This window comes from Cydia pomonella, chromosome 16 (genome assembly GCF_033807575.1).
Source record: "Cydia pomonella isolate Wapato2018A chromosome 16, ilCydPomo1, whole genome shotgun sequence".
NCBI classification, from domain to species: Eukaryota; Metazoa; Arthropoda; class Insecta; order Lepidoptera; family Tortricidae; genus Cydia; species Cydia pomonella.
The window spans coordinates 9,475,126-9,503,065 of NC_084718.1; the positions used below are offsets into that span (position 1 = coordinate 9,475,126).

The following is a 27,940-nucleotide window of genomic DNA, read 5'->3' on the forward strand; positions in this document are numbered from 1 at the left end:
AACATTCTTAGTGTAAAAGTTAACGTGGATGGTTTACTCTATGCAATTTGCGATGTTTAAGTTGATAACAATAAAGTTTACAAGCGAAAAGTGTGCGAACGAAAACGATTTTACCTTTTTTACCGAACTACGACTGTAACTTGTAAGCAAAATGTGTTAGTGATTATGAATGTTTCTACCACAGCGATGGATGGAAATTTCGTGCAATATATTATAAGTAAGTATTTTTGATTATTACACTTTCGATAAATAGACACTAGATGCGCATGATGTTTTTTCCATTTCCATTTCAGTTTACGCATTACTGCATTCTTATGTAACGCTTATAAGATAGGTAACATTTCCAGATACCTATTCATAATTAAAATAACGGTTTCACAACCAATAAATTTGTTTACGTACGTAATACAGAAAACCTACTTATTTGAACCAGTAACAAAATAATATACATTGTGATTACAGGGATAAAATGCAAACATACTTTGTGTGCCTTTTACCAATTGACCTTATAAGAACTACATACTAGTTATTGAATTCCTTTAGAGTTAATATGTGTTCTTTGTACTCAACAGAGGAGGAAATTGCAAAGGTCTCCCACATAACAGAGGAAGGTCGGTAAAACGTTAATTTGGTCAACGCAGATTAGTTGAAGACTTGTCTTCGTGCGACTGATTAGAATTTTATGTAAAAATAATCAGTCGCAATCAAATAAATTAGATTAGTACCAATACTAAGCAACCTTCTATTACGAAATCACCTTGCATCTTTTTAACAATTTAAATAAGAGGTAACTAAACCTAAAGCATACTCAGATACAAAAGTACATTTTGCGAGCAATTATTTTTTGTGCTGTTTTGATTTGGCCTTCAACCAGCCACGTCGGACAGTAGGTATGTACCTATTTAGTTAGAATAACTTGCTTAGAGCTTAAGTCGGGCTCGCACACTGAAGGTTCCGTGACATTTTATTTGATGTAGATTTTTGAGAGATTTTGAGTTGTTTCACAATAAAAATTGAATATAATTTAGATTAGATTAATTATAATCTCACATTATTTATATTTTCACTTTTTCATTATGCTCAAGATTCCTTAAAACTTTCGTTATGCTCAAGATTCCACTATTTGAATCTGTACTCACTGTAAAAAAATAAAATGGCCTACCTTAGGTAATATTGGGTAGATTTCATGAGATACAGAGTCCACTAACAGACAGACGAACTTGCAGTGAAGGCCTAATAAGTTGTATTTTTTTTGGAAGCTTGGGTTACCTACTCTAACGTATAATAGTTCAGAATAGATTGTGGAATATAAGTACTATACAATTTGTACACGGGGTCTCAAGAGGATAGGTTTCTGTTGGCACCATACGGGTACGGAACCCTACAGAATGTAATTTCAGTTAAACAGCCAGTCATTAATATCAGTATGTACCTGTATGGTGCTTATGGTTGCGTAGACTTTATTAACTATAGGATGTGGGTAATTCGCTCTGATTACAGAGGACATCGGACGTAGTCACGAGAGCTTAAAACGATCATTACGTATTACTTAGATCATTAACGTGGCAGGTCTAAAGTACTCCCCTAATAAATGCTTAGGTACTTACGTAAGCATTAATTCTAAGAAATAAAAGATATGGCGCGCCTCAAGAAACTTACGACGGGAAATATAGCCACTGTGCGGGTTTTTGCCTTTTATTTCAATATATCCGTTTCTCGTCAGATCCCTCGGCCATATCACAACACAACCTATTTTACTAAAATTATAAAGCTATGGGCATGGTAACAATATTCAACCGAAAAAAAAGAACATTTGTCATATTTTCGTGTTGTTTAGGGTTCCGTACCTCGAACGGAAAAAACGGATATTATAGGATCACTTTGTTTCCGTCCGTCCGTCCGTCTGTCTGTCTGTCAACACCCTTTATCTCGGGAACGCGTGGAGGTATCGAATTGAAATTAAAGCCATTACTCAGGTCTACGGTCCCTTGAAGCTATGAAAAAGTCAAACTTCTAAGTTAACGTAAAAAAGATACCGCAGTTTATGGCGCAAAAACCTTATATTTCGACACTCTCATGGGAATTAAAATTTATAGGGTACTTCCCGTTGACCTAAAACTATGAAATGTGGCAATTAATATCAAGTTTAGTACAGGAAAAATCTCAAAACGATAAATTTGTAAAAAAATAAGTTAAATTTGTACGGAACCCTCCGTGGACGAATTCGACTCGCATTTGTCCGGTTTTTTATTTTGGTTGGAGTATGTCCTTGCAAGGCGTTTGCCCTTGATTTGGACATGTAACACATTCTATGTAAAAACTACAATTTTGCGTTAGACCGTAGGTCCCGTCTTAATTTCGTCAATTCGCGTTTAACCCTATTGAAATCATCCGGTCCCAGTGATGTTTTCTCTAGTATTGTGAAGGTATTTATAATTTTGGAACCATACTTAGCCGCATAAAAAAATAATTAAATTCTATCTTATTAGCAGTGAGACTTGCTCATAATCCCTTTGGTTTCGCTGTAGGTAGCCAAAACTGCACAAGAGCCCATTATTACAATAGTTATTAAATTTTAATCTAGAGGCTTAGGATGATGGCACCAAAAGATGACCGGCCCCGAAAAGATGAACATTTGGCATTAAATTCGATATAATTAAATCGTGAATTATTTTACACACCTGGGGGTATTTTTTTTTCCTAACACGGGAACTCTTTGCCGATGCTGACATTTTAACTCCCAGACAATTGTGCTGTGCGTTTAGCTGAGAGCGGTCATCACATGCGCGGTCCACACCAAAATCGCCATTTGTATGGAGATCTTAATAAGCTTAGCGCTTCAAAGTATAAGCTCATAATTGCGTATAAAATTGAATTATGCATTTAGTTACATGATTTTACACAGAAAAGATTCTAGACTAATTCATCTAACGTTTTCTTTATCAAGAATTGCATATTTTATCTTATGTTATTAAAATATTTGCAGTTCAAGTTATGGTTCCAATATTGTATGCATAAGCCAATAGATGAACGGTGGTCAACTTTTGGTCAAGGGCATGTTTTTTTTCAAATGCTTGATTTACGCATAATTTATATTTTAAATTGATAGCTGGCTAGTCCTTGATTTTTTGACTAAAAGATGAACGAAACTTTCTTTTATTTAACCTAGTTATTAGGTTTATTTTAGTATGGGCTGTTCAACTAAAACTTTTATCCCTAAAAGATGAACTATGATAATTTATTAGTCCATCTTTTGGGTTCAATTCCAATACATTAATTTTATTAGTTCATTTCTTCAATACTGTGTCCAAAAGTTGAACCAAGTAATTTGTACGTTCATGTTTTGGGTAGCATTTTCAACAATGAACAAGTTTAATTGTAAAAATAGTTAATTTTATATCTTTAATCGGTAGCTTAATTACTTTTCTTTATATTATTTACAAATACAAAATCAAAAAGTGTAGAAAAAATTGTTTAAATTTGTTTGAGGATCATATTTTCTTCTTGGAGCAAAATTCCACCTGGGACATTTTTTTTCCTAGGAGCAAAGCTGCAAATTGCGAAAATTTAAATACAGTGAAAAAATATTACTTGAGCTAGGATACGCAAGAGCCTATGTTAAGTGGGTAAATATCCATCAGGTATGCCCAGATCTTTTTTCCTGTGGCATAAATAATTCTGTCTGGCAAAAATAATTTAAACAGAGATTTTATAGACCACTTTTTTTGGTGCCGATTATAATTGCTCAGTGGGCAGAGTTTAACAAAAGGGGAAAAGTTACACTCTATCTATATATCTAGTTCATCTATTGGAATCATGTCATTCATTGGCTTTTGTGGTCAAAACGTTCAGAGATAGGGCACCGTGTACATCTTCTGGGCCAATTGCCCTACTTCGTCATATAATATTTTTATAAAAGTACTGAATAACAATATGAGCATTTGGAATAATTAATTGTAATTTATATAATTGTAGATTATATGCTGAATCATATTAAAACATAAAAGTTGTTAAGAATAAGTTACAACAAATGTAAAAAAAAAACTAAATTTGGGGTAGTCGGTTAACTGTTCATCTTTTGGTGACTTCGCCCTATTTAGTTCACCGGCGCATCGCACTCGCATGCAATTGGTTGCGAGCACGACGCACTGATATAGAGATCTAATTGCTATTAATTGAAGATTACATGAATAAGACTACCAACTCCAACACCACTAATCTGGAACCATGAAAACCTTAATATAGCCGCTCAAACAAGTTTGTCAGTAGAAAAAGTAGTGACACTTAAGGTAGTATCCGATTGGGGCGACGCAAACCTGGTCAAATTCAACGCTACCAAAACACAGGCGTGTCTGTTCTCTGCGAAACGGAGTCCTTTCGACCTGACTCCGACTTTCCGGGATGTATCCGTACCGATATCCAACCATCTCCAGCTACTTGGCACAAGTATCTCATCTAACCTGAGCTTCGGGGCGTATATTGAATCTCTGGCTAAATCTGCAGCTAGACGATTAGGCGTCCTTTCTAAGGTCAAGCAGTACTTCACACCGGAGCAGCTTCTTCAGCTTTACATAGCTCAAGTCCGGTCGTGTATGGAGTATTGCAGTCACCTTTGGGATGGATCCGCCAAGTATCAGCTAGCCACCCTAGATTCCATAGACAAACGCGCTAGGAAGCTTATTGGGGATGCGAGATTGGTAGAGGCTAGACTGCAGAGCCTAGAACACCGTAGAAAGGTAGCCTGTTTATCGGTATTCTACAGGATACATTTCGGGGAGTGTGCGATGGGATTACATAATCTTATCCCCCCATCTCCGTTCTGCCACCGTGGGACTAGACGCGGACTTGCGTTTCACCCTTACGTCGTTACTTTACCACTGATTCGCACTAAACGCTACGCATCCAGCTTTATCATGCGTACGGCTAAGGAGTGGAATTCACTTCCTGCAAATCTATTCCCAGTCCACTATAACTTGGACCTTTTTAAATCGAGAGTGAATAGACATCTTTTAGGTAAGCATGTTCCATCCTAGACTACATCGGCACTTTCCATCAGGTGAGATTGTGGTCAAATGCTTACCTTTTCGGAATAAAAAAAAAAGGCGCGAAATAAAAAAAAAACTATGGCAGGATAACCGTCCGCGCCTACATTTTTTTAAATTTGCCGCTTTTTTCTACTGACGGAAATGGCTTGGCAGACTATATAAGGTAGCCAAAAAGATGTCCTTTCCCGTTGCCAGGGAGGTTTTGGGCTTATATCATTCAAGGATTAATCTGCAGGTTTAGATCGATTGAAATGTAAAGTTTGGTAAAAGGAGGAAACTAAAGTTTGGTAACTTATTTCAATGTGAAAATTAATTAATATAAACTTAAACAATGCTGTGTTTAGATTTACGATTTCAAAATTTAGATAGGTAATTAAACTTTGCAAAATACTTAATTATAAATGAAAAACGAAATTAGTATGTCCGTTCAAGGCACGTTCAAGGTAATTGCAGAGAGCCCAAATGATTTCATGCAATAAAACCGTCAAGGCAACGGAAGTAGTACGTGCACTGCAATATTACTTACGTTAAGTAATATTTTTATTATTCATTTGACTGACTGTTTTAAGCAATTTGAACTTCATTTCTTCTTCTTCTTCTTCCTGCCCTTATCCACGTTTATCTGGGGTCAGGCGTCCTTGTGCATCGGCGCCAGAATAATCTATCCTATATCCTAAGTTGACGTTGGTGTAAGTTTCTGAGCTTTTAAATCGTCTGTCTCTTCCTCTAGATTGTGTACTGGTGATGAGTACAGTTTTCACGGAGTATCTCTGCGCATAAGTTGAACATTTATTTAAGTTATTCATAGTAAGTACATTACTATAGAGGCCGGGGAAGGATTGCAGGCTAAGTAGATATAGACGGAAACGGTTAGCGACACGGGGTCGGCCAATCTTGCAATAAAAGAAAATGTAGTCAATTTGTTTTATTCGTCGGTTTACACAGCTAAAAACGAATTACGAATCTACTACTATTCGCTACTTTAGTTTTTCTATTTGCCATTACACTGTCTGGTGTTTAATTTTTGGTACAGTGATGGCTGTCATTTTCAAACAATTTACAATCTCAAAATGCAAAGAAGGTTGGGATTTACACAGCTTTCACAGTACCAAGCTAACTGAAAAATTATATCCCATCAAAAACATTTTCATGTAAAATGTTGCCAAGACGAAACCATCAGGCTCGCACTGTCAAAAAGTTATCAGATCTCCTGCAGAGCCAAGCTTTTAACTCTACATGCCCTAACTTCACAAACTCTACACCTTGGTCAAAATATATAGCTTGGCCGTTTCGCTACCGCCACATGGGTGTAAGGTGAAAAATGTATTCACTATTTATTATTTTTTATTATACAATACTACCCTGTCCCCAGAATTTTTGATGGTTGAATGCCAAGACGTTGTGTCAGAATTTGACGTTTAGGAGCAAAAGGAGATTGCTTTACAGGCCTAGGTGAATGATTTTTTTTTTACAGTAAGTATATCATCTTCAGGTATTTCCGGACCTAATTTGAAGTCAATCATGTTAACATTTAATTGCAAGTTTGAGAAAAATATATTTTGCAAGTAGCGAATTGAAAATAAAATATATTAGTTGCAGCTTCGCATCCGTGCTTTTCAGAGGGCATGAAACCAAGAAAAAAATACAGACCGGAAATGTTTATGGATTGTTTAAAAAAAACTGTCCTATTAGCTATTTTAAGTCATTGAGGTATGTACTAGAGTCGGCATCTCCAACAAAATGATTCCACACCTCATTGAAGTGCCGGCACTTCATTGCGTTCAGTACGTCTCCGACTACTGGCGAGATGCCACAGATGTAACGAAAATTTAAAAAAATTATAAAAATTGAAAATGCCTTTATGCGTTATGAAAATGTATTCTAATAATATCTAGAAATATAATAAAAAAGATATGGTATAACAATCCACTGCGAAAAATGTTTTGTTTTAAGCTTATTTAGATTATTTTGAAACGTCGAAAAATGTTTTGTTTTAAGCTTATTTAGATTATTTTGAAACGTCACTTTAAATACTCGCGGTGGTACGCCATTTTCTTTGGTGCATAGATTACATTTCGCAAATGTAACATGAAGGTACTAATGATAATCTACCTTATTGTTACAGAATATATACACAAAAATGATAAATTAATTGTTATCTTGTAATTTTCTGAAGTGTTTTTATTATATTTAAAGAATATAATTATTAAGTATGTTATAAGCGCGATTTGATCAAAATTGCTACGAGTACGGTTAAACACAAAAGGTATTAAGACTATTTTTATAAATTTTAATATCGGCAGTGTCACAAAAGAAACAAAAATCATTACAATTTAATGAAAATAAATAAATTTCATCTAGATTCTTTACAGTAAGTACGTATTTAGGCATAAAATGAATAGTGGTCATAACAATTTCGCTTCTGACTAGCTATTATTCTTAAGTTTAGTGACAGACGTCAAACCAAACGCCGAAAATGGCGGACTCAAGTTGTTCTCGATAGCGTGTCTAGTTATACATTTATCTCGATGTTTTAAGTAATATTTCTAGCACATATGTAGGTATATTTAAATGTATAATTCAACCAAAAATCATTCGTTTCATGAAGTTTTTTCAACAAATCGTAGAGTAATTTAGTGGACGAGAACTAGACATACCATACCAATTTTATAAAATATTTCGTTAATGTCCACGGACGAACGGAAACCCAACTAGCTAGGTGGGAAATTCACAACTCATGTCGATATAAAACACTCCCTTCGGTCGTGTTTTTATTTATCGCCACTCGTTGCGAATTTCCTTCCCTACTTTTTGTATTTGTGTCGTAATGTACTATTATGATCGTCATATTATTAGCCTTAAAAAGACAATATGAGCAATAAAAACTAAACAATACATTTAAGTAAGACTACTTTAAGATATTTTTTCGAATTTGGCAATTTGACGTTGGACGAAAGTTAACGCGCCTACACTACATCATAATATTTTATAGTTTCCCAGCTAATTACTAATTTAAAGTTAGCAACATCGTCATTCAGAGTTGTCACCATGGTCCATTAACTTGCTTGATTATAAGTTTCTAGCTGAAATGGTTCAATAATTACAGTGCGAAACGCGGTACAAATGACTTTAGTGAGATGTCACGCGAGCTATGCTTTATGATTTTTATGAATCTGCATGATTTTATTATCATTATTTTTTTGCTTCTTGTACCAGCATGTGTAGATAAACAAATATTTAGATACTTATAAGGAAAATCCCAGTCCTAATAAGCATCTATATAAATGGCGCCGTTTAACTCAGTATCAAGAAAAAGAACACTTTAATTCATATCTATGGTAAACCCAATATCTCAACAAAAAAACTACTCGTCTCTTTCTTTTGGGTGATTGTACTAGGGCAAGACAAAGACAGTATGATGCTCTCTGTCTATGTTTGTAATGAGACAGTCCCTGGCCAAACTATACTACTACCTAGATGGACCGTGAAGTTAGAGCATCAAGTTTTTTTTGTTAAATAGGATACCTACTCGTATTTTAATAAAATGTTGAACTTCTTTACAAGACGAAGCACGACAGGTATAACTGCCAGTCCTTTCTTTCAAAAATATTATTAAAAAAAATTAAAATGTGCCTACCTATTTTATAGACTAGTTATACTTAATTTAGACATAATTATTTTTATCTACACACATATCATAAACCCTCTATGATGCCTTCAAAATCCGTAAATAATGGCCAACATTACGTTAAACTGTTTTATTACAACAAATTTCTTATCTATGATATTGTAGTTATTGCTTATGCATTCAAATTTGGAACATCTCTGAAAAAAAGGCAATCCGATTTGACCTCTATTCTAATATCAGTCGAGATGCCTTTTTGTTCGAAATGAAATGTCAATTGCGTATAATAGGGTTGTTTCCAATTTTTTGAAATGCTTGTATTACGTTCTATATTAACTAAAAGTTGCCCTAAAATTCAACTTTTATACTAATAACGGCTTTAAATATGTTAAATGAACAAAATATATTTTGACAGATGCTTTCGCGCCCAAAACGCTCTTTGAAAATTGTGTGACGTCACAATTTACGGTTTGACACATAATTACACACGTATATGGAGTGTGGAATAACACACGTAGAAGATACGAACTGTCAACTGACATTTGTCATTTGTTGTTTATCGCCTAACTGTCAACAGTGTCAATCCGAGAGTTGTGACGTCATCAGAATATTCAATGACGTTTCGAGTTTGGCCACGTGACGCGTGCCAAAAGATGTTTTAAATTCAATATTTACAAAAATATGGTCATTACAGGTCCCCTAAAAGTAGTTTAACATGTTCTTATAATCCAAAAGAATTTATTGGGATACAATTCTGCCCTAAGATTTGTAGATGGAAACAACCCTATTTTGACATATCTCGCATGTTAGTTTGTATCGAATGATACGGAAATAGGCCCCCGACTCTAGTTTGTCTCTGAATTAAAAAGAAAACTACATGCGTGAAGTTTTCATTTACCGCCATTTGACGTACAGTTTATATTTTAAATAGTTTTAAGTATAAAATTAATATGTTTTGTTGTTTTTAAGGTAACAATTATTCATTACGAAATCCTTAATTCCCCAATTATCAACATGACAAGACCTTATATGCTAGTTGCGTGTCTATGTTCGTTGTTCGTTTAGGTAATCTAAAATACGGAAGGTAGAGATATATTATATATTTATTCCACACTCCATAATCTAAAAGCTACCTATCACGCACTGTCAACTGGTCGCCGGCGACTGTGACTTTCTAACTATAGCGCAATTACATCCACACTTCCCGATATCGGGCCCGAAATCCGTCCTGATTTCGTGCCTGATAATCGTTTTCCGTTTCACGGAATATCAGCACATCGTTAAGAATATCTGCAATGTAAAAAATACTTTGCCTCTAATTGCCAAAAATGTTAAAATATTTTTATATGAGCCATTTTTTACATTTCAAATATTGTTAACGATGTGCTGATATTTGGTGAAACGGAAAAATACTCATGCTCGAGCCCGAAATCGGTCTTGATAAAGTGTGGATGTAATTGACACTTAAATAGGCGTTTACGCACTTAGTCGCCGGTCGCCCGGGCGAGTCGCTTTGTAAGTAGCGACGCACAAGAGACTGCAGAGACGCGGGCTGCCCGCGTAGCCAACTTGCCAATCGTTAATAAGTCGACATCAATCGTAGCGTAGAGTAGCTACCTGTCTTAATCCCTCTTCCATATTAGTGCGACAGTGCGTTTCGTTCGCTACGGAGCGGTAACGATTGGCATGTTGGCTACGGGGGCGGTCGCCGCCGACCACTGGGATTCAAATGGAAGCGTTCACACGGCGAGTAACTATCGAGACGACAAATTTGAATCTGACTCCGTCGCGAACATAGTTGTGAAGAAAACAGCATGTTTTAATGATGCTTGGCCCTCGGCTTGGTCTACTGGCCCTAATAGTTGCCTATGTTTTGGTCACCGAGAGACCGTTGCCGGCGACTAGTCGACAGTGCGCAAGGGCTCTAAACTACCTATTCAACTATGTGACTTTTTGCATAACAAACATTGTCACAATGGAATTGTTCGCTTAACCCGGTAATTATAAAAACTCGAGCCTAAAGTGAGTTGTGCAATATTCCGCAAGCGGCCATTTCTTGCAGAGTTGCGTAACGCGCGGCAATAAATCTAGCCGGATTCATTCAGACGGCGCGCGAGTGCAAGTGATTTAAGTTCTCGGGAAAACCAGTTTAATGTACTCCTGGAAACCCTAGGATATAAACCACCAGAATTTAAAGCCCTTAATTTCTCGAGTATACCTAATCTGTAAACGTATCAGGACCGAGATTTAAATCTGATATTACTCGCAGTGTATGTCTCTCTAACGATATTACCTATAGTGTAAGCGAGAAGCACAACGTGATATGTCATATGTATAAATTATAATCATCATCCTAGCGTTGTTCCGACTTTTAGCCTCGGCTTACTTATAGGGGGTTTAGCCAGGCTACCTTGTTCCGAGAGTTGGCGCAGTCATAAAAAAAATAGGTTAACAGATTTCAAAATTCGAAAGGCATTACCTAATCTTAAAACGCATTTATAGTATTTATACCACATTTATACTCGAATCCTTCTGAGTGAGTCATTCGCTCGCTTGCGCTTGAAAGCAGTTGTAATAACACCCCTGCAGTTGCCGCTCAAATGGGACGAAATGCGAACATTGTGCTCCTTTTTAATTTACCTGCTTACTACACTCTATTTACTCGAAACAATTGTTCTTGTACTTTTAGTGAGGGATATCGCCTTTTACTTTGCACGTTGAGTGCGTTGGTGCCGTACGTTTCGTAAAATCGCACGGTCTATAATTCTATATGAGGTTTATTATTTTATTACGTTAATGCGTACACTTCCTGTGAATGTGTCATATTGGTAGGGTAAGTAAAGCACCACTAGAAGATCCACAAGTAAACATCTCACAGCCTATACATAAATCCGCGATCAACAACTTTACCTGCGAACTTTTAACCCTGCCCTACCCTATATATACCTTGTTTTCGGGTACCTACTTATATCTATTCTATGTCAGACGTCACTGAGTTTTCTAATTTAGATAGTAGCGCTGTAGTTTCATGTGCGCACTATACATTTATAATAATAATAAATATTACATAGACATTTTAATTATATATTTTTTATTCTTTAATGTTCCTAAGCATTGGCATTATACAAATATAACATTACGCTTAAATACTGTCCACGCTAAGTCTGCATGCTACGTCAAGTGTGGTGTATTGTCACTACTAACGAAGGAGTGCCGGCAGAAGTCAAAACTTGAATATTAACGTTGTGCATTTTTGATATTTTGGAATGGTTAGGGAATAATTATGCATGAATTGCTTTAATTATCAGTATAAAAGTACTCTCATTTATGTGATAAAATACAATATTCATGTATTGCGCTATCGTACACAAACATGACAATTTAAATTACATTAAAAAAATTACACTTCAGAACTATTACAATTATTTAACATTAAAAGTTTATCTCTCAGAAAAATCAACTTCCATCCATAATTTCAACGACTCTTACTGCTCTTACACCATCATCATTAGTAGAACTATCATGGTGATTTTCGATCAGGTCACGTGTCCGTCTTACAAATTTTCAATCTGACGAATCTGTCGGTCACGTGACCTGTCGCGAGCTTAACATTCTTTCGCCATCACAAAAAGTGCACAGCGCCGCTAAAGAAGTTTTTACTTCAAAAATCGGACATGTCAGGAGCATTCGTGTCCTCTGCCGCTGCCGCTCGAGCAATACCTACTCACACTACTGTGTGAGTAGCTACTGCGCGCTAGAGTGCACGGGAACAGTGGCCCAGGCGGGTAATGTGGAGAATCGTGGTCCGCTTGCGGCAACTTTGGTTATTACATATCTGATATACTTATACATAACATTCAAAGGCTGTCTTAAAAGCACTGAACTTTATTCATCAATAGTCATAATCTACAAGTAAAAGATAAAATAGCTCAATACGTAAGTATATAATAAGTATCTCGTGTTAATTGTAACACGCAATATAAAAATTATTTGTGTTAGCTTATAGGTATTTTGGACACGAAATCGTTACATAAACTTAGACTTCGCTATACCTCTAATTTTAGAACAATTTTGTTTATTGTGTTCGTGATTCAACCTATAATCAAATTAGGCACGACCAGGGCACGACAGTACAATACAAGTAAGGGTCTCCCCAAACTAGTCGACGCCGTTTCGGCAAATCGCGTACGGAAAAAGCTTTATGTGAACGCAATAAGAGCGAATAAGTCGTAAATCGGCTCGGCCCACGCGAAACGACGTCTTTCGACGGGAAAACGGCGTTTTGCCGTAAAGCTGTTCGCATTCGTACGACGCTGTTTGCAGCCTACCGCACACGTTCGCATTCATAAATCTCCTTATACCGCCGTACGGTGCCGGAAAGAGTTGAACGGCTCCGATCACGGCCGAGTACCTACGATAAGGACCGGTCAGAAGTGGCGGAAGCCGTTCAGCGTCTTCGACGGCCGAACATAGCTGACGACGACCGAACAGAGCCGATGACGGCCGAAGTAGCTACTGATGCGTTTGTATTTGTTCATTTGAATTATTACCCACATTAAAATCTGCAATAGATCTGACAACACGGAAGTAATAGTGACGGAGGAACATTTAATAATATTAGTCGGTAAATAGAAGTGTTTATATGCCGTGTCTGACTCTAAGTATAGTGATCTATATTGCCACAAAGAATCAACCCACGGTCGCCTCCGCTTTTGCTGCTGTTCTAGCTCTTCCAACAAGTAGGCTACGATAAAAATGCTGGTAAGCCTATTTTCCATGCCCGTCTACGTAAAATATCTATGGATCCCTATTCATCATCACAGGTTATTATATAATATGTAACAATTACCAAGGAAAATAATCTTACAGGTCTGTTCAATTTCAAACTCAGGTGTTACTAACAACCAGTCTCCAAAAATTAGATTTACGATTGCCGATCACCCGCTGTCCTACATCTGTTCGTCGGACTCAACGGCTGTACGTGTGCTGTCTGACGTCTCGACGGCAGGACGGAGCACGGGAGAGCCGACCGTCGCTTTACAATTGTTGCGATAGCAAGTCGCAGGCGATCGGGCGTCTCTACGGCCGCAAGGAGGATGAGACTGCTAAACGCAGGTGTCCAACCGCGGAGACGGTCGATCGGCTAAATGCGAATAGTGTGGTGTAAAACACTCGGCGAAAGCCGACTCCGCGTCGACTGGTTTGGGGAGACCCTAATACCTCATCTTGTATTGCGTAAGTAGAGTACTTACAGACAAATATTACGGCTTAGCAGTTTCGCAACAGCCGGTGGAGCCAATCAAAATTGCTAAGTCAATAAATAGGTATGTTAGTTACTTAATTTTATCGAAACCTTTTTTTCACCTAATTCGTAGGTAAAAGCCAAAGTTGAGATGAGGAAACTTAGTGGTACTGGTAGGTACAGTACAGTCAAAGAACTAAAATCACAACACAATGAATGATCGTTGGAGTAATTGGAGTCCTTCTAAACTAACTCTGCGCCGACTTGGCTTGCAACAGTGTGGTATACATATAGTTCAAAATAGTATGATGTTTCAATAAATAGGCTAAAGGGCCAATTACATCCAGACTTCTCGATATCGGGCCCGAAGTCAGAGGGCATACCGCGAAAACCAAAATTCTCAAATTGCGGGGATTTTTCTCTTTTACTCCAATGAAGGCGTAATTAGAGTGACCAAGAAAATGCTCGCAATTAGCGAACTTCGATTTTTACGGCCCTGTCGATGTCGGGCTTGAAAATCATTTTCCGTTTTACAGAATATCAGCACATCGTTTACAATATTTGAAATGTAACATTGAACATTTTTGGCATTTATAGACAAAGTATGTTTAGATGTCAAATATTGTTAACAATGTGCTGATTTTTGGTGAAACGAAAAAATAGTCTTGCTCGGGCTCGACGTTGGGACTGACATCGGGCGATAGCGAGTGTAGATGTAATTGGCTCTTGAATCATGAAAGAGCTTTTCAATTAATCCAGTACCATGCCTACCAAACGATAGCGTATTTATAAAGTATTTAAGGTACGAAATGACGGGTGTATTCCCATCTGGAGGCCTACCGCGAAAATCGAAGTTCGTCAATTGCGGGCATTTTTCTCAGTCACTCTAATTACGTCTTAGTGAGAGTAAAAGAGAAAGATCCCCGCAATTTGCGAATTTCGATTTTCCCGGTAGGCCCCCTGTGCTCGCCAGGCGCTACATACAAATTACAAATCATTCCCATCTGTGCCTGCCTTCTTGTATGACGGTGGTCACGTGGGGCGGGCACAGATGGGGCTACACCAAATGACGTCACAATCCAATATTTTTTTCCACATATCAACCGAAATAATTAAGCAGACTGGCTATCTAATTCTAATAAAAAATTAAGTCCCGTAGAACTGAGGTGAAGACCTTTTTTTGACCACGAGGCCGCCAGGCCACTTTTACTTACAACCGTTGACGAGCTCATTAGCCTTGAGACGTGAAGGCCTATTGGGCCAAAGACTCGTTGATGTCTTTTGTTCTATTGTTTCGTCGTAAACCAGGGGGCCTACCGCGAAAACCGAAATTCGCAAATTGCGGGGATCTTTCTCTTTTACTCTTAGTAAGACGTAATCAGAGTGACAGAGAAAAATGCCCGCAATTGTCGAATTTCGATTTTCCCGGTAGCCGCCCAGCAACGACATCATATGTCAAATTCATTAATTCACTAAAATGTTGTACCTATGTGTATTTACAATTTGATCTGTTAAGTTTTAATTCTATCCTGGAAATCAACAAGTATAAAAAAGACTTTTTGATTTATTTACACCTTAATGTACGACTCAACTTTTTGGTATAACCTATTTAAGTAAAGCATAGTTCATATAGAATTGGTATGCACTAGAAGATTGTTATTTTTTTTTATTAATAAAATAATAAAGTTATGAATGGTGAATTTTAAATAGTAATGTATTTGGCTTTCAAATATGTATAAATAAATAAATAAACTCTGTTATGTAAATAATTACGAACTGTTTTCATAATGGACCCCCGTCATTTTCTGAACAACACTTTTGTCGACATTTTTGGCGTATTGATTTCTTGTAGATCGCAATGAATTGATACCCTGGACAATTTGACTAGTCTTATTTAATTTTTTTTTTCATGATTTCCCAGTAGTTTTTGATATAGTTGGCCAAGCAAATCTTGTCAGTAGAAAAACGCGGCAAATTTGAAAAATCGCGGGCTAGCAACACTGTGTTCGAATAATTCCAAAATCGCGTGTAATCTGTGTTTTATCTGTAGAATGTGGATCGTCCATCTTGTTTGTTTACATTCCGAATCGGTGCTAATTCAAGAGAAATTTCTGCTCCCAGCATTAAAATAAATATCAATATATTAAATAATATTGTGCATGACCATAAGCAAAGTCAAGATGCCTACAATGTAAGTAAAATCATGCTCGTTGATCTTAACCATTAGAAAATTTTGAGGTTATGATAATTACTGCAAGATCCCGGAGAATTTTTAAGATAATGTGCAGTTTTTTCTGTTTCAGGGTTAAAAGGCTTAAATAAAGATAAAACGTATGCCTCAATATATCCAATAAGACCACGAATTGTGCCCTCGAAACCGCAACTGATTCGATTGTTCCCAATATCAACAGATGAAGTCCTCAAATATTTTCAAAGGTAACTTTTTTAAACAATCTTAAGACGTTTAAGAACCTTGATTATACCTACTTTCTTTCGCAACATCTACCTAATACTTCCATATGTTTGTTGCAGGATTAAAACTCTCCCAATATAAGGCGTTCGTAAAAGTTTCTCTTCATACAAAACTTACCTACGGCGGTTTACGTACATACGTGTACAACGCAAACAAGACGAAAAATAAACTTGTTAATTAAAAAAACTAAAAAAATTGGTACAATAGTTTAGATTATTATTGTAAAAGTTGTCCGTTTGTTAATCATCACGAAAATATATTATTTAGGCTGATTTGTTTCATGCACTCAGCTATTGCACATGTATACCTATGGAAAATCCTAGTTTATACTTTCTGAAGTCGGTATGTACCTATTTAAGAGAAGTTTTAAGTCGCTTTACCTGTTTGTTCAATAAATTAAAATAATTTATTCAGTGTGCATAATTTTAGAAAAATATTTTAACATTTAAATCATACCTTCTATTATCCAGAAACAATATAACTCCATATTACTCACATGAGTGGAAGTTGTTAAGTTTCCATTGTCAAGGTATCTTTTATTAATATTTTGAGTACCTGAAATTGTGTCAGTTCCTGACAAGTCTTGAATAGACTAATGTGAAAGTTAATAAAATTTCTTAACAGCATTCTCCTGATATCTAAATGACTTTTTTAATTATCTACATATAAAATATGATCTAGCCGATACATGTAAATATCTAACATTTTTAGCCTGTATAAAAACAGTAGTGTGAGCAAAACCTTACCAAGCTAGCATGTAAGAGTGGTCTCAGAGATATTGGAATATCTCTGTACTATAAATTAGGCAAATTGCTTAAGACTAAGTTTTATGTGTAACTACTACTGAATAAATTTTGAAACTTGGAATGGAAACTTTAAACTTGAAATTACAAATTTTCAAACAGATCTGTTTTATGCTTAAGATGCAATAAGTGACTAGGTACAAAGTATTCTGATGCTTGGTTGGAGTGGACCAGTAACATTGGTAACTTAATGATATTTTTTCAATGAATGGCCTGAATTAAGTGTAAGTAAGCTAAAGTGATCCGTATCTTAATTGCCTTGAAATTAAATGAACACCAAAATATCTGCAGTTGTGTTTTATTTATTTTTAATCTGTATATTTATATAAGTATATTGTAAAACCATTTCAAAATTACACTGGTATGTGAATGTGACATTGTTCAAGAGAAATACACTAATTTACAATTAACAAGTGGCATAATTATTTTCTTTGGGCTTCTTCAGTTTCTGAACTGATGTTAAAAACAGCTTTCTACCGTGGTGCTCATGTTCTCTTTGCTCCCTATTTGTCTTCTAAGTTTGCTAAAACAGAATAAAACCATATCAAAATGATGTAAATAGTCCAGATATTTGATATTTAATAAGCCCTGCAATTGTGACAAGAATAGTTACAGTGATACCCTACCAGGGCTACCGCTGCCAGTGATGGCTCAGGGGTTACTTACCTAGGTTTTAATATTTACCTAATTAAAACAATGGATTGTTTTATTCTAGTTAAATTCAGTAGTATAGGTACCTACTAACAGCTCGTTTTGGTAAAAAGTACTCAAGTGCAAATGCCTTAACCTTTACATTTATTTAGCTATGACATCTTCATGTTTAAGTTGAATATATATGTAGCAGATCTGCTCCTAAGCATACCAAAGGTTAAGAATGCGAGCGCTCGCCTTTTGCGTCCACCTTTTACTAAGCATACAAACCTTTATTTTAATTCAATATATTGATATATTTTTCGATTGTACCTACCTAAATATGTCTAATTAGCTTTTGAAGGTTGCATAAAGGAGCATTTGTATTGCATTTTATCGTGATATATCTTTAATATTGAATTCCAACCGAGAAATCTGATAATATATTAAAATCCAGCTACCTGCGGAAGCAATGATTTGATTCAAACATTATTTTCTCCAGCATAGTCCGTTTGCAAATAGGTATTTTTTGATCTCGTTTATCATATTGATTGACATCGTTTTTACTCCAGTTTAAATTGTCCCTCTCATAATAATAACAATTTCCAAATGCTTCAATAAACCGCGAGCGGCAATTTTAGTTGACGTACGAAGAGCGCGCTCAGCGGAAAAAAATATGTTTCGGTTCGATGTACATTGCTGCTTTTCTTAGCGCAATACTGCTATGTGAGTGTTGCCATACTTCAGTTTGCTTTACATTGCTACTGACAGACTTTGCTTGACAGACATAGATTGAAATTGGGAACAATTCGAAGGATTCATCTCGCGGGGTATGTAATTGGCCTGATTATTAGCATACCATACCAAAACTTTTTTTGGGTAGTGGCAGCTGGCTAAATCTGGCCAACATTTCACAGGACCGTTATGGGTTCTAATAAATACCAATTCTCATTTCTCTAAGCACTCTTTAATATAAAGGTCCGACTTCATTGTTGACTATGTTATAAAACTTTTCTCTTACAGCCGAAATTATAAATTCCTTGCCATATCATATCATATGTTTTTTTGCGAACTTGTCAAGTTTCACGAACTTATATTATTCGGGTAAATTACCTCTATTATTGGCCATATAAAACTTCAAACCGAGTAGTTGATTAAAATCGAGTTTTACATACGTCTTGTCGTCCAACAACAAGCAACCTTCGAATTTTGACAATATTGGGTCGTACAATAGTCGAGCTATAGTGGTTTAGCTTGTCGGATCTGTTTAACAGTCCGATTTGGCTGTTTTATTGCTCGATAGCTCTTATAGCCACCTCTGAGGTGAATCATCTTTATCTTTCTAGAAGTTTCTTTGAATTTTTGGGATAAATCGTAATTAGACCGTCCTGAATTTTGTTTGAGTGACCTTGGGACTTTTTTCCCAAAATCTTGTTATTTGTCCCAGACCTCCGATTAGTTTGTGTTTTCCTGTCGGCTGATCGAGTCTCCTTGTAACGTTTTATGACCCTACAAATACTAGCTTTTAGCATCTTAAGCGACTTAGCTGTCTTGGTCCGGGATCGATAAGAATTTTCGAAGTATTTGTGCACGATCAATCTACTGTTCTCAATTTTCATGGCCGAAAACTTTAAAATGCATAAAGCTAGGAAAATAATATTTTCACCATTAATACTTTGAAGGTTGGTGATTGAACTGTAATTGTCAATTTTTTTCCCGCCATGGAATTATTATTTTTTAAACATTGCTAATTATGTGCCAATTCTATATGAACTATGCTTTACCTACGGCACAATTCATTTTTGACTCTTCAGAGGTTTTATTTCCACTTATTCCTGAAAACACTATTTATCTTAGAAAATTGAGGTAGGAATATGACTTGGATTCTTAGCTATAACCACGGAAATCGAAGTCACGAATTTCTATCTCTGTCACTCTAATTACGCCCTAATTGAAGTAAAAAAATAAGATGTCCGAAATCTACAAACTTCTGTGTCTACGGTGGCCACGGTAGGCCGTCTTTTGCTTTTCCGCATTATTTATTTTTTGTATTCTGTAAGTTGCAAACTTGCATGGATGCAATTTGTACCGCTTATCGCTGCCACTCGTGCATCTGCAGCGCATTGTGCATTGCCATCTTCCTAAACTAAAATTAAATCGATTTAAATATGATTTAGGTAATGCATCTAAGTCACTACACCTACTGTCCAACTGATAAAGATATTTATGTGCTGTACATACAATATGTATGTACAGCGCCAAATTTGAATCTAATATAATAAACAAAAGACGACTTAACTTCCTTTTTTTTTGTATTGCCGTTGCGCCCATCTGCAAAATTTTCAGCGGATAATCTCTTTTTTCCTAATCTGTGGTCGGTAGATTTGTCAAATTTTTGACACGTGAATTATTTATTTTCCAGCACATCCCATATGTGAATAATTGAAGAAAATGAGCAGAAATTTCAGTAGAAGAATACCAGAATTTCACGATGAGCATTGCTGCGCGGGAAATGTCTCAGGCAATTTCCGCCGCACCTCGTCACTGCGCGTGCGCGGTGAAAAAATGGTGCATCGCTCGCCTCTTTCTACCAGGAAATTAATTTCAATTCCTATAATCACGGAACACCAGAAAAATCGCAGCGATGGGGCCCGAATTGTTGAGCCCAATCATCGCCCTCGAAGCCAAGTAAGTAGAAATAACACAGAGCGTATATAAGTTAGCACTGAGCTAACATATTGCCATGGCTACTCAAGCCAAACCAAACTTGGCTTATGTCATGAATTCATGATATTAAGGCCTGCGTATTATGATATAACCAAGCCAAACGTAAGTATAAATATAAATAAAATAAAAATAAAAATAGCCTTTATTATTGAAGTTTTTACATTTGTAAGTATATTTATTTATCATTTCCATCGGCAACTCCAACTCGTCCCTTGACGAAGGCCTCTTCCAAAGTCTTCCATTCTGGTCTATTTCTTGCAACACTCATCCAAGCTTTTCCTCCAGTCTTTCTTAGGTCGTTGGACCATCTGTACTGTTGTGGCCCGCTTTTTCTGGTGTTATACCTTGGTATAAATATAGTGAATGTAATCTTTGAGTATCTAAAGTCAGGTTAAATCTAAAACAATGGGACTCAATAACCCACTAAAATCTAAACGAGGTCACACGTGCCTATGTTAAATTTATGTTTTGTTTATTGAGAAAAGAGTTCATATTAAAATAAAGTTAGATGCATTTGTTTATGTTAGTAGGTGACTAGTATATAATACAATTACTTCTTTTTTGTAGGTATAGTTGTAATTGTGTTCATAATAGTTACATTAAATTTACAGTCATTCAGCTCTAATGCTCAAAAGCCTGCCAAATCCTGCCTGAAGATACAAGAGCACTGCATGGACAACGGGAAACTGAGCATCTCAGACTCTGCCCACACACCCCCAGGGTCCCCAGAAGAGCTGCCTGATGATGAGTCTCTCCACAGCTATGGCAGTGCTGCCACAGCTGCCTCCATGGATGCTGGGTATGCCCCGTTCAATGGCACAACATTCAGTGGGCGCTCCATGCGATATGTCCTCCACTGCTCATCACATGCAGGTCTTGCAGGGGAGGAGTACCTCACTCCCACTCAACGAGCCCAAAAACAAATCCGTAGACTGAAAAACCTCCTCAGCCAAGCCAAAAAAGACTTAGACAAGAAAGATAGTGAAATTTTCCACCTCACCAAAGAGGTTGTAGAGTTACGCCTTTATAAAGCATCAGTCTGTTCTCCGGATGAAAAGTCTAACTCCAGTGAGATTGTAACAATAAGAGAGAATGATGAAGCTTCAATTGAACAGGAAAGCCCAAAGACTGAAGATGCAGCAAGGTCCTTTGATGTTACCGACAGCCCACTGTTCAAGGTTCAAACCCCAACCAGGGGCCGTAATAGTGACATGCAAGGCTCTTTCACTGACTCTGGACATTTTGATGATCTCACTAACTCCTCACTACATTCCAAAGAATCTGTTCACATGTTGACTCATGATGCGTCCTGCATGGTAGAACTAGATGGTGATGAAGATCGCCGAAGTCTGATTTCATATTATGAGAAGAAAGTGGAAGATGTTATGAGATCACATGTGGGTGAAACTCAGGAGTTGAAAAAAGCTCATAATGACAAAGTAGAGGCTTTGCTGCAGAAGCTGGCAGATGTGAATACACGGTATTGTGAATTGCTACCAAACTATGAACAGGCAAAAGAAAGGATTCACGTTTTAGAAAAGCAGTTAGAAGAAGCAAGCAAGCAGCTACAAGAAGAGGACAGCAGGCACCGGGCCGTCTATCTGCAGATGTACAACAAGGGAGTTGAGGCCGCCAAATTCGACTTAGACAGGGTAAGAAGTATAATTATTTTGATCTTCATTTAACACCAGATGTATTGACCTATTTAAAGTGCTTGTTTGATTGGTCAATGTGATGACTATATATCAGCATTTTTTTCTGATTATATTTTGTCTGATAAATATTGTGTCCTGCATAAACACCTATCAGACCAACAGTATGAAATAAGAATGTTCTATCTTCAACCAAATTGCATTAGGGGAGGGGATAACTCAAATTGAATACCCGGTAAATCTCTTTTTTCAGGATGGTGATGCTGGAGGGTCACAGAGTCCAATGAGCAGGGTGTCGGTGGAGGAGCTGCTGGAACAGCTGCAGATCACGCAGACTGAGCTTGAAAATGTCCGAGTAAGTACAGTGTGGCACACCCTGTTGGACTGCAATAACCACTCCCATGATGAACTATCTTTGGTTACTTCACATCTGAAAACTCATTTTGAGATCAATAGTAGGATTTTATTGTGAATCTTTTAATATTACTACGATAAAATGTTTATTGAAATATGCTCATGTGATCTAAGACACATATTTTACATTCTCAGATGCAAGAACAAATAATCGGACAGACAGACGGACATGACGAATCTATAAGGGTTCCGTTTTTTGCCATTTGGCTACGGAACCCTAAAAAGCAACAATGTTGATTATTGAAAGTACTATATAGTAAAAAAAAATAGTACTCAAGTACTCCTACTTACTAAGTTATTATAAGTACAGACTCTCACACAAAAAGAAACAACAACCATTAAAACATTTTGTTAATTATACTGCACAGTTTAAATGTGTGTTAAATTAGTCACTTTTAAAGACAATTTTCAGCTGCTTTTTTGCAATCTCACTTTCAAAAATATCATACTATCACAGCGTCTGCAATGCTATGACACTGTTCCCTTTTTTCATTCTTGTTGCAACCACAGACGGATCATTCATCTCATGTAACCAAAGATGTTTATCAGAAAATTTCATAATCATCACATCACTAAAGGACCTTATTTCTAAAACCTAATAGGTACTGCTAACATAATTTATGTTCATTTTGGTCTGGAACCAGTATAGTTAGAATTAATGAGTCATTGTTTGAGTAATTTAATAATGTTTAGATCTAACTAAAAATTACCATTTATAATAAACCAGAATACTGTTCCTTCATAATAGTCAAATTACTATTTTTAGATGTTGCACATTTCTTACTCACAAAATCATTTAAAGAATTGTTCGACTATTAATCATAGTTTTAAATTTAGTAGAGGTTCCAGACATTGCTGAAATGTTCTATTAACCACAGTAATGTACCAGTCTTCACTAGAATGTGCATGTAGAGCCGATTAACAGATCCCGCTTTAACGAGTAGTGCATTCCAGGACACAGCATTCACTGAAGACAGAACGGCCAAATCCCAAGTACTGCTAAGTGCAAAGGAGGCTGTTTCTTTATGGGTCCTAGGAGCTCGAAAGGTTGGATTTTCAATATTGGATAGAGCAGCATTCACCATTCAACACCATGTTTTTTTAATATAATATTTTTTTGGAATTTACACTCTGCTTGACCGCGCACACACCCAAACAATTGTTATAAATTAACTTAAAATCATGATGGAGACAAGATATGTACATAATTTTTGTAATTTTTTATAGTTACCCCAGAAATAAGGCATAGATATCTCTCAGAAATCTGTAATAGCTTTGTCTTAGTATTGGGGAACAAGAAGATTTAATTAAACAAATCATGTTGGTTCTTATTGGGACCTCCAAATTAATGCTGCATTAAAAATATATGTCCGCAGGAAGGAGGTTTAGATTTGATTTCCAGATTATATTTTGTTCATATATTACTCTTAAACTAACTGAATTAATAATAGCGCTTTAGCAAAATAACAACTGCCTTTACTAACTTCAAACAATGTCAAGATCATTTACCTGCCCATTGTTTTCTATTATTATTAAAGATTGTTTTTCAACAACAATATACAAATAGAGGATGTCCCCGGGCAACAATATGCGAATTTCGCATTGTCATGATTTATGTACAATATTTTTAGCTACGTATATCTTGTTCCTTGGCATTTCTCCAAATGTTATCTCTAAAATAATGTAATCAGAATAAAACAAAACAATGTCTGAAGTTAGTTAATTTGCCTAAAAGTATTAAAATCGCATCCTTAGTTTACTTATTTTCTCGCCTGATTTAGCTTTGCATGATATCATTTATTTGAAACAGCCTCTTTTGGTTTCGGGATTATAATATGGTACTTGGTAAACATTTAAACCTTAATTTTGGTTATATAATTTACGGATTTAATTACTATTATTTTTAATTTGTGAGGTAAGATTATTAGTGTAACATTTTACAATGTTTATGATGTTAATTTTTATTTCTTTAATTAAATATATATGTGTTGTATCAGTTATTCGCATTATGGAACCGTTATGAATTTTCAGCGTAATTGTATTGTGTTATTTAAGTATATATAAGTAAATTAAGTTAAGATTATGCAAATATACATACCAAAAGCATGTCAGTAGATCGAATTATAAGATAAAATAAATATACATATATACATAAAATAGAGTTGTTGGTGTACCTAGATAGAGGCAAGGATTCATTGATTGTATTAGATGTGTAAAGTTTATGTTCAGGGCCCGCACATATCACGCTGTTGACTGAAAAATGACATCACGCTACATAGAATATGATTCCAATTAGTTTTTTCATAGTAATTAATCATTTGTCAAACTCTTATTATTATTTAACTACGTGTCAATATGCTGTTTACATTTATAGTGTTTTTAAAGAACTGTCTTTATGTCAAATTACGTCATTTTTGCGTCAACGGCATGAAATGTTCAGACGAATTCGTGCTTTGAATTTGACAGCTTACGTAAATGGCGCTATAAGGCTCTGTGCATTATTCGGTCACGTTGGGTGTCAAATCTTGACGTTTGTACAGGGGATCTAAACAAGATGATAATTAATCCCTGATAGAAAACGCCTCAAATCGGAGAGTCTAGTGACTTTTCGTAGCATCTATCATTCCGATACATTCTTTCTATTCTTTTGGCGTTTGTCGATGTACAGTCACTTGCAATAATTTGTTACTCTTCGAAGGCCGCAAAAATTTATGGCACGATCTTATGGCTCTACAAATAAGATCGGGTCGGCGTCTTCGGGACTCCCGCTCTGGATCACACCTGGTTCAACAATCTCAATTGCAGTGCAGCGCGGAAATGTTGCAGGCATTATGGGTACTTTTGAGCCGGGTACAATGCAGACTGGATGCGCATATTAGGTTACACGTATTTACTTATTACTATAAATCATGTTTAACTTTTTAATTAGTCATTATTCTAGTTTTTAGTTAGCTTATTTTAGTATTTTGTATTTGTACAAAACTGTTGTGTATATATATTTGTGATGTGATGAAATAAAGCTAACAGCTAAGATATATTTCGGCCTTAGTTGTGTCTTATTATTGCAGGTGACTATATACGATTGTCATCTTGGCTTTAGCTAGGCCCCCAGCGCCATCATCAGCTGTTAAACTCTCGGATACGATTTTTGTTAGACTTTACGCATACAATCAATTAATCTTTCATAGTAGTGTTTTATAAACGCATGCATGCTGTTATACAAGTGTTTCTAAAACAGGTTTTAACTTATATGAAATCTGTTCCAGGCCATGTATCGTCGCATCGTTGAGTCACAGAAAGGCAACAAGACCAATGTAGACCCTGAAGTGACTTTGCAGTTCCTTAAGTCAGCAATCTACTATTTCCTCACTGACCCGGAGAACCACCACGGCCACCTCAATGCGATAGAGAATATTCTCGGCTTCACCGAGGCCGAGAAGAAGAACATTCGCAAGGCTAGAGCTACTTAAAGACTGCTGTGAACGTGTGATATGCCCTTACTGTAGATTAGGGGTTATTTATAATAGTTACACCTCCAGCCGGTAGTGAACCTTATGGCAATGCCATAGAGCTCACTGGTGGTCACATGGGTAGTAATTGTTGGGAGTAACCCAGCCTAGCCGCGTTGCTACACATAGATAGGTTTTAAATGTTGCATGTCGTCTGAGACGATACAGATTATTTTAAGCATATTTTAGATTGTGTGCACTTGCAATTATAATTGTCTTTACGAAGCATAATAGTTAAAAGCACATAATTATTTACTTGTGGTGATTGTTTTACTCTCAGCTCATTTGTAATAAGTTTTAAAATCGAATTTATTTTAGATACTGAAATTGTGATTTCCTTTTAGTTTTTAAGGCCAAAGATTGAGTTCGTGCTCTCATAAAAATAGTGCGATTTGACTTTTAAGTTAAGAGTACAGTGATTTAAACTCCTTCGTTCCTAATAAGTTCTTAACTAGGTAATATTGTTAAGTTTTTATAGTTTTTATCACTTTTTGGTGTTGTTTTCCTATTTGTATCTGACTTTTTCTTTCGTATTTACTATTTTGCATGCTGGACAGCATTTTATTATTTTATTTTAATCAGGGAATTTATGGTTTTTATTTTTTGTTTTATCGAAAATGGATGGCCAATCATGTTTTTTTGACCGTTTAAACTAACAAATTATTGTTTGTTGAATAACTTTAAAGATAAATTTTATGAATGGACTTACCATAAAATGACATAAAACAGGCCACGTGGCTTGGTATACGCGTAATATTTGTCTTTACATGTTATTCCAGCAACTAAATATACAGACTTATTCACTAATTCCGTCAAATTCTTGCTACCGCAATGTTGCATCTGTGATTAAAGTACCTTTGTTAGTATTGCATAATAATAATTTATGTATATGTAGTCGATAACTCAGCACTTCTCAATTTGGAATGTGCGGAAGTGAGCTTGGTTCTGTTAATACCTACTTCTGCACTTGGCAAATTGAACAGGTGTTCGATTATGAAGGAATTAAGTTATTAGTTAAATTATGTATAGGTAAATGCAGTAGGTATGTGGAGATTTTAGATATCAAGTGATTTTGCATCCATTCCATAGTAAATAATGATAAAGCAGCTATTAAAGCGTCCAGTAGAGGTAAAATCGGGTACCTAAAATGATATACCTAGGTATTATAGATTTTAATAATTTATTCACTGATTGTGTATTTCATGACATAATCTTATTTTTCCTGTGACAATTTGCTTGCTTTCGTTATTATTAAACTGAAAATTAAGTATTTTATAGTTTTATTTTTAGGTATACGTAAATCTGTGGTCATTTCTAGGAAGGTTTGTAAGTAAAAAGAATATTTATTTCAAATGCAACATTTATTCCCATTGCCAAAAATATTATCAAATGTACATCAAATAAATGTAAACTGGTAATATATTATGAGTCGTTAAAACATTAAAGCTGTAGTAGCGATTACGCTCATTAGAGCTTCTCACAATGCCGGATTTAGAGGTCTGGAGGCCTCGGGCAATAAAGGAGTGGAGGCCCCCTGGCCCCAATTTTTTTCCAAATAAAATGGTAAATTTTCCGAATTCTCTATTATGGAGGCCCCTCTTGTGGAGGCCCCGGGGCAGTAGCCCCGGATGCCCTCCCCTAAATCCGGCCCTGGCTTCTCACGTTGGGATACTTAAAAAGCATTTCACTATGTGAGGCCTCTCCCGACTATAAACTGGATCCGCCCTAGTATAAACTAACATCCTGACAGATGAAACCATTTTCATTCTGTGGGTTTTTAATTTCATTCTGGCTCGAATTAAATAACTCCCATTTGAATT

General features: G+C 36.1%; 1 protein-coding gene and 1 long non-coding RNA gene across 4 annotated transcripts; one reads left to right on the forward strand and one right to left on the reverse strand.

Moving 5' to 3' along the window:
• Positions 1–27,390, forward strand: LOC133526109 (protein quick-to-court). Of its 3 annotated transcripts, XM_061862580.1 has the most exons (6): positions 1–217; positions 20,241–20,506; positions 21,157–22,197; positions 22,451–22,552; positions 23,566–23,658; positions 25,878–27,390. In XM_061862580.1, exons 2-6 carry the CDS (start codon positions 20,270–20,272, stop codon positions 26,079–26,081), a joined length of 1,677 nt encoding a protein of 558 aa, XP_061718564.1. In that variant the 5' UTR covers positions 1–217; positions 20,241–20,269; the 3' UTR covers positions 26,082–27,390. The 3 variants fall into 3 exon arrangements, with proteins under 3 accessions (XP_061718564.1, XP_061718566.1, XP_061718567.1); XM_061862582.1 differs by lacking the exon at positions 23,566–23,658 and having other exon boundaries at positions 2–217; XM_061862583.1 differs by lacking the exons at positions 1–217; positions 20,241–20,506 and adding an exon at positions 20,516–20,647.
• Positions 17,471–18,590, reverse strand: LOC133526549 (uncharacterized). Its single transcript, XR_009800749.1, has 2 exons — positions 18,280–18,590; positions 17,471–17,711 (listed from the first exon to the last, which is right to left on the reverse strand). It is a non-coding gene; the product is annotated as an uncharacterized LOC133526549 (long non-coding RNA).
• Positions 27,391–27,940: the final 550 nt, after the last annotated feature.